At 40.4% G+C, this 6,463-nt stretch overlaps 1 protein-coding gene across 1 annotated transcript in view; it reads right to left on the reverse strand.

Moving 5' to 3' along the window:
- The window catches only part of dram2b (DNA-damage regulated autophagy modulator 2b), an 8,386-nt gene extending 2,702 nt beyond the window's left edge, over positions 1 to 5,684 (reverse strand). The window contains exons 1-7 of the mRNA XM_050037933.1: positions 5,469 to 5,684; positions 3,131 to 3,328; positions 2,345 to 2,412; positions 2,018 to 2,160; positions 1,710 to 1,887; positions 607 to 689; positions 285 to 377 (exon numbers count right to left, since the gene is read on the reverse strand). Of these exons, the coding sequence (XP_049893890.1) occupies positions 285 to 377; positions 607 to 689; positions 1,710 to 1,887; positions 2,018 to 2,160; positions 2,345 to 2,412; positions 3,131 to 3,261 (696 nt within the window). The 5' untranslated portion in view covers positions 3,262 to 3,328; positions 5,469 to 5,684. The remainder of the gene's footprint in view (positions 1 to 284; positions 378 to 606; positions 690 to 1,709; positions 1,888 to 2,017; positions 2,161 to 2,344; positions 2,413 to 3,130; positions 3,329 to 5,468) is intronic.
- Between the last annotated feature and the right edge of the window lie 779 nt (positions 5,685 to 6,463).

Below are 6,463 nucleotides of genomic sequence, written 5' to 3' on the forward strand. Positions count from 1 at the left end.
GTGATACTACTCAGAACCATGATATTTTCACTGGTATCGTACAGTGGGATCCAATATTGGTACCGTGACAACACTAATCTGGAGGGGGTTCATCTGCAAAAACTAATGAAAAACTAAACAACGATATTCGGTATTCGGTACTCTGTATTCAGCCAAGCGTTTAATATTATTTGGCGTCGGCTTCGGCCACAAATTTTCATTTCGGTGCATCCCTAATATGAACAGAACAGAATGGACTCAACCTTCAGCAGCAGCTGTGTGGGTGAAAAGATGAGACGGACTACCTGAAAGTCTCTGATGTAGGTGAGGAAGAAGCTGATGAAGGAGAGAGCAAGAGACCACTCAGACACAGTGCTGATAATGTGAGCCGTGTAACCCTGAAAAAGACACAAACATCAATGAGATGCTGCAAAGAGCTGCGTTACTAATGAAAATGTGACATAACTTTGTTCAGACAAAGTTGTTGTATAGCTGTTTGTGTTTAGAAAACATTTTAACATCTGAGCAGCTAGAAACATTCATTTTAGTGTCGGTACTGAAACTTGGATCATATCAACACAGGTATTAAAAAAAAAAGAATTGCAGCTCTAATGCTGCAAAACTGACCGTCTCTCCAGGGATCCAGTGCAGTTTTTTAGGTACGTCCACTCCTGGAAGGCTGCTGTACATAATGACTGATGATATGAACACTGACAGGACGCTGTTAAGGATCACAGATCACTGTTTGAATACGTGACATAAATACAACAGGAAAGTGTTTCAATATGCAGATGATGTTGTGAGTCAAAATATCCAACATGCATGATTTGCTGCCATATTATCTATTTCACAACATTTAATATTCTTAAATCTCTTAAATTTCTTATTAACATGATTATATTACCAGTTTCAGCACCACACGAGCAGCAGCCAGCAACTGTTAGCTCTCTATTTTCAACAATTTCCGTCAGTATAAATTAAGTTCTACCTTATCTTATATACAAGAAAATCAAGTTGACGGCTTACGACAACTGTTTTCAACATTGGAAAATGAAAAAATAATCACAGAAGACAATCGGTGTTGAAGGTACTGTTATAGATTCATTTTACAAAGTCTCCAAAACGACAGCAAAGTTTAAAGCTGGACTACAAAGCTCCTGAAAGGGATATGATCGCACCAGAGCCTTCATTGGAACGGCACAATGAACGTTAGCTTCTGGGCAAAATAAAGTCTCTCACATGCAGCATCCCAGAGATAGTAACTTTATGTCTTATATGACATCAGTTAACTCACGCACACAGCTCAGCTGGAAAAGCTACACTTCAGCGATACAGTACACAGTTAATTTTCAGATAATGTTATGAAACATCACATTTAATCTTCATTTTCCAAATTGGACAACTTCATGAGGCACTCCACTTCCCCAAACACAGAGTTTAGTTCCCCTGGGCAAGTGCTAAAGTTGACGCCTGTGCATAAATGCTGATTGCTGACAGTTAGTATTTTTTATTATTCAATTTATATTTGACCCCCAAAATTAGTTCCAACAGTGCTATTAAGTTCCCACTGTGCAAAAACAATGGGACTGTAGAAATTACTGTTCACATATAAGGACAGTTGGGAGTCCAGGTGCATCTTCACACTGACTTCGTACACACTCAGTAAATAACAAACCTTCAGGACCAGTTTGACTTCCATGATAATAGAGAAAAACTGTGTTAAAGGATACTGCTGATGATGCTGCTCAGGGTCCAGACTCCGATGCCGAGGCGGACAAGGAAGATGGTCTTACTGTGGATGTGAGGCTGCATGAGGAGCGAGAGCAGCGTCTGAACCAGGATGTGGAGAGCCCCAACCCCGAAGGTCAGCACCGCGCCCACCAGGTGCATCGAGAACAGCGTGGTCTTCTGCTCTCACAGACACAGACACAGACACAGACACACACACACACACACACACACACAGGTTTACTGCTGACATGATCAACACTTCACACACTGTGCAGGTGTGAACTGATCCAGGACCGGCAGCACTCACCTGGAAGTTGGCGACCACACACATCCCAAAGGAGCTGATCAAGCCAAGCACCAGCCCGAAGCAGTTCAGTCTGTTCAGTTTGAGCTCGCCTTCATCTGTCAGAGCCTCCACCTGTTTGTAACGCACGTACACTGTGGCCATACCTGCAAACACAACATACACACACAATCAATCAAAATAAACAAACTCAAACGTTTTGTCTATAACCTTTGAATTCAGTAAATAAAGACAAGGAGTTAAACCGTGTCATCATTACACTGTTTTACACAATGTAGTTCCACATAGAGTCTGTGTGTGTTTGTGTGTGTGTGTGTGTGTGTGTGTTACCTAAAAAGGCTGACACATCCAGCATGATGCCGAATATACACCTCTCAGGTGCCATCGCTCCTGTGTCACTGCAACACACAACAAAGGTCATTAAACAGAAGTTTGACCTATTTAGTCAAACAGACACATATGGCTGTGGGAACAATGCTCTTGCTTGAGTCCAGAGTGAAGGGGGATAAGGAACTGGTGCAGTGGATGATCTGGGATGTGAGTGACTGTGAGTGCTTTGCAGATCAGGGGTGAGGTGACACAATCAGATAGTTTAGTGGTAGGAATACCTATGAGTTTGCTGGCTAAGTGAGTTGTCTTCTAATTGGTGACTGTGAGCATATGGAAAAAAACAGATGACACCATACAGAAGAACTGGCTCGATAATGCTGCGGAACAGGAGAAGAAGATGATGTGGTTGTACTGACAAGTGGTTAATGTACAGATGGCTGTAAGTGATGATGATGGCTGACAATGTTTGTAAATGTCCATGATATGCTGACTGAAGGTGAGGTTACTGTCTGGCATAATGTCAAGGTATCCAACCTCTACCTTCTCCACTTTAAGAGTGAGACCAGGGGAATGGGCCAGTGTTATTGAACATGGAAAATACTAATTCTGGTGTTGGTGCTGATAATCATGTACCATATCTCAGCATCAGTATCCAATTAAATTCAAAAAGATTCACAAAAATTAGAAGCTACATTTGTCTTGTTTCTGTTAATACATCTGCAATCATTATCACTGTGTCTGACAGTGTGTGTGTGTGTGTGTGTGTGTGTGTGTCCAGACTCAGACCTGATGTAAGGCACCAGAGGATCCACATGTCTCAGCACCACTGCTGTGATGTAAGCGAAGACGAAGGACGCTGTCGTCCAGATGACCAGCGCTGCAGGCAGGAAACACAGACCCTGCTGGAACCACCACATGGTCTCCTCACTGTGTGTGTATGAGTGTGTGTGTGTGTGTGTGTGTGTGTTGCTGGTTTACTCTGTCCTGTAGAAAACACACAAACAGTAATACAAACATTAATGCATTGACACAGTTGATATTTAATTTATTAGTTGATTGGCAAATGCTGGCTTAATGTTTTTATATGTTTTTGTAGAGTTAATGTCTTTGAGTTTTCAACTATTAATTGACACATTTCAGGATATTATCTTAAACTCTAGGGAACTTTGATGGACATGTTTTACTATTTTCTGGCTTTAATAGACAAATGCAGTGTGTTAATTGCAGTAGTTAGTTGACTGATAGAGAAAACAAATTTGACAAATAAGTCAATTTGTCAATTAAGGGCCTATAATTTAAAGAATACAAAGGTTGGGGAGGCATTATGGTGACTTTAGGGCAGTTTGATATCCTGATCTGTCACAGAACATCAGTAAAAAAAAAAACAGGTTTTGGAAAATGAGTAAAACCTATACACAATAAACCAGTGATTTCACACTGTTTGTGCCCAAGGCACACCAAAGGGCAAGCCCAGCTCTCAAGGCACACCTGTATTATATCTGTGCACAGTAGCTTCTATAACGTGTGTTATCACTCTTATCACGACATGAGACAATAAAAAATAAGACAGGAGGCTTTCCTGATACTGTCTAATAATGTGTGGTTATCACAAAATCCCACGGCACATCTGGATTGGCATCACAGCACACCATTTGAGAACCCTTGGGTTAGACTAATAAATAGCAGCAGGGGTGGGAATCACCAGAGGCTCCATTATATGATATTATCACTATACAACGTTATTGCAATTTTAAATATGTTGCAATATACTGCAGTTTATTACCTTTTTACAACAGTAAATTATGTCCCCAAAGGAAAACTTTGTCAGCATCTGTTTTTATATTATCAGATTAAGTTTTCAGTCTGTTCATCTCATCTGTTTTTCTCCATTTAAATACTAGGGGTGTAAATCACCAGCTTCATCACGATACGATATTATATCAATTTGTTTGGATGACGATACGATGTTTGCCGATATCACAAAGTCTGTCACGATACGATTTTGATTCGATTCGATTCAGGAGCCTGCGATCGATATGACGCGATATCATATGCCCATCTAACACAATCATTTACATCAACTCACAAAAACAACTAGAATATGATTTGACCATTTTATTTCTGAGCTCTGTTTGTTGTTTGAGCGGAGGCGCGCTTGCCCAGAAATGGTGACACAGACGTGCTATGTGAATTTCAAAATAAATGTGTATCTTTAAGATGACAATATGGATCGATGTTTTTATTTTGCATCGATATAATCGGATCGTTAATCAATGAATCGATGTATCGATGTGGATCGATGTATCCTTACACCCCTATTAAATACATCTAGTGAACTGAAGATTGATTTGAGTATTCTAGTTGGCTATCAAAATTTTAATCTGCATTTGGCAGATTAACAATTTAAATAATAATTAAAAAAATCGATATTTGGCACTGTGTGAGGTTATGATATTGCAACACAAACTAAGCTGTATCCATTTCCTCCCTCACCTAATAAAAGCAATTAATTCCTCTGAGATCAGGTCATGTGACTCTGAGAGACTAAATTAACCTGCAGCTCCACCTGGGACTTTTACACATTAACTTGAAGTGATAAAAATACCATGGTACAGTAAAAACCAGTTTAGAGAAGTGCCAGTGCTCTCACTGAGGAAGCGAAACAGAGAACGTCAGAAAAAGGGTGATAAAATTAGCTGTATCATAGTAACTGTCGGTGAGAGGAAACAAAGTGACACACACACCAAACTCCACTGACAGATACTACAACTTAGGCTTTTTCAAAACCCAAATTAACAAGTCTCGCACAATAATTATTAACAACTTGAGAGAATATCAGACACTAAACGACACACATAACGGCCTACATCTTATATACATGCACAGTTATACAGTAAACAAACCGTAACATGAAGCTAATTGGTTATCGACTATGGGTAAATACGTTTATAAGATTAAAGCTAACGGTTAACTAGCTAACGTTAGCTAACATTAGCATTCACACACCAGTATTAACGTTAACGGTTTTACGGTTTGAACCACACAGCTGTTATACGGAGGACACATCATGTGAACAGTCACATCGACATAAACTCGGTTTATAACTCAACATAATGACACTCACGTTATTCGAGTCCGCCAGCGACCATTATCTTCCTGCTTCAACAAAAGTCCTTTAATCCCTTATTTCCTGACCCGACTCTGGTGTTCAGGTCCCCGTTAAACGTTAACAGTCCTCGGTGAACTTCAGAAGTTGTGTGCGACACTTTCATTTAAGAAATAAAGTTCAAAAGTTGAAACTGCGTCGCTGTAGTTTGGCTCTGATTGAAGCACGCATGCGCAGTGCAACCACAAACAAATGTTGGTGGCCTTTTAGTCCTGAACTCTGCCTCACAGGCGAGCCTGAGACAACACGAGCAGATGCTTAAAGGGATAGCTCATATTTTTTTGAAGTGGTGCTGTATGGTCCACTTATCCATAGTATATTTCTGTACATAAAATAGAATAGAATAATAATATAGTCAGTTAGTACACCCCTAGTTTGGAGAAACAGTCAGGAATCCAACACAGACGCGAAGCAATCTACTGCTGTGGATAGGGGTCAGCAACAAAACGTAGGCCTATTTTAGCCACCTAAAAAAGTCCAACCTGAAATATCATGATCAGTTTACCTTCCTGTCAGACAGCCCATTTTGATGAAGCCATTAATGGCCTCATCTATGCTCTGGTCAAAGCCACCAGGCTCCATTGAGAATAACAGCTCGCTGAACACGGGAGCTGCTGATCTACCGCTGCTCTGATTGGTTCGTTTGTTTGTGTCATTGTGTGACTTTGGTGAATCCAGACTAACCCTTTTGAGAGCCAAAGTCACACAGTAACACTAACACTAACTGACTGCTCCAGGCCATGATACACCAGCAGCTCCTGTGTTCTGCAATGTTAAATCACTGTTTTTGTCAATGGAGTCTGGCTTTGAAGAGAGTGATATAACAGCCTTATTTTCCTGTTGGAAATCAGTCATCACTTTAGATGGGAATTTTTTAGGTGGCTAAAATACATTTTGTTGCTGAACCCCTCCACAGCAGTAGTTTGCTTAGCATCCATGTCAAACTCCAGCCT

The sequence above is a fragment of the Epinephelus moara genome, chromosome 24 (genome assembly GCF_006386435.1).
Source record: "Epinephelus moara isolate mb chromosome 24, YSFRI_EMoa_1.0, whole genome shotgun sequence".
NCBI lineage: Eukaryota > Metazoa > Chordata > Actinopteri > Perciformes > Serranidae > Epinephelus > Epinephelus moara.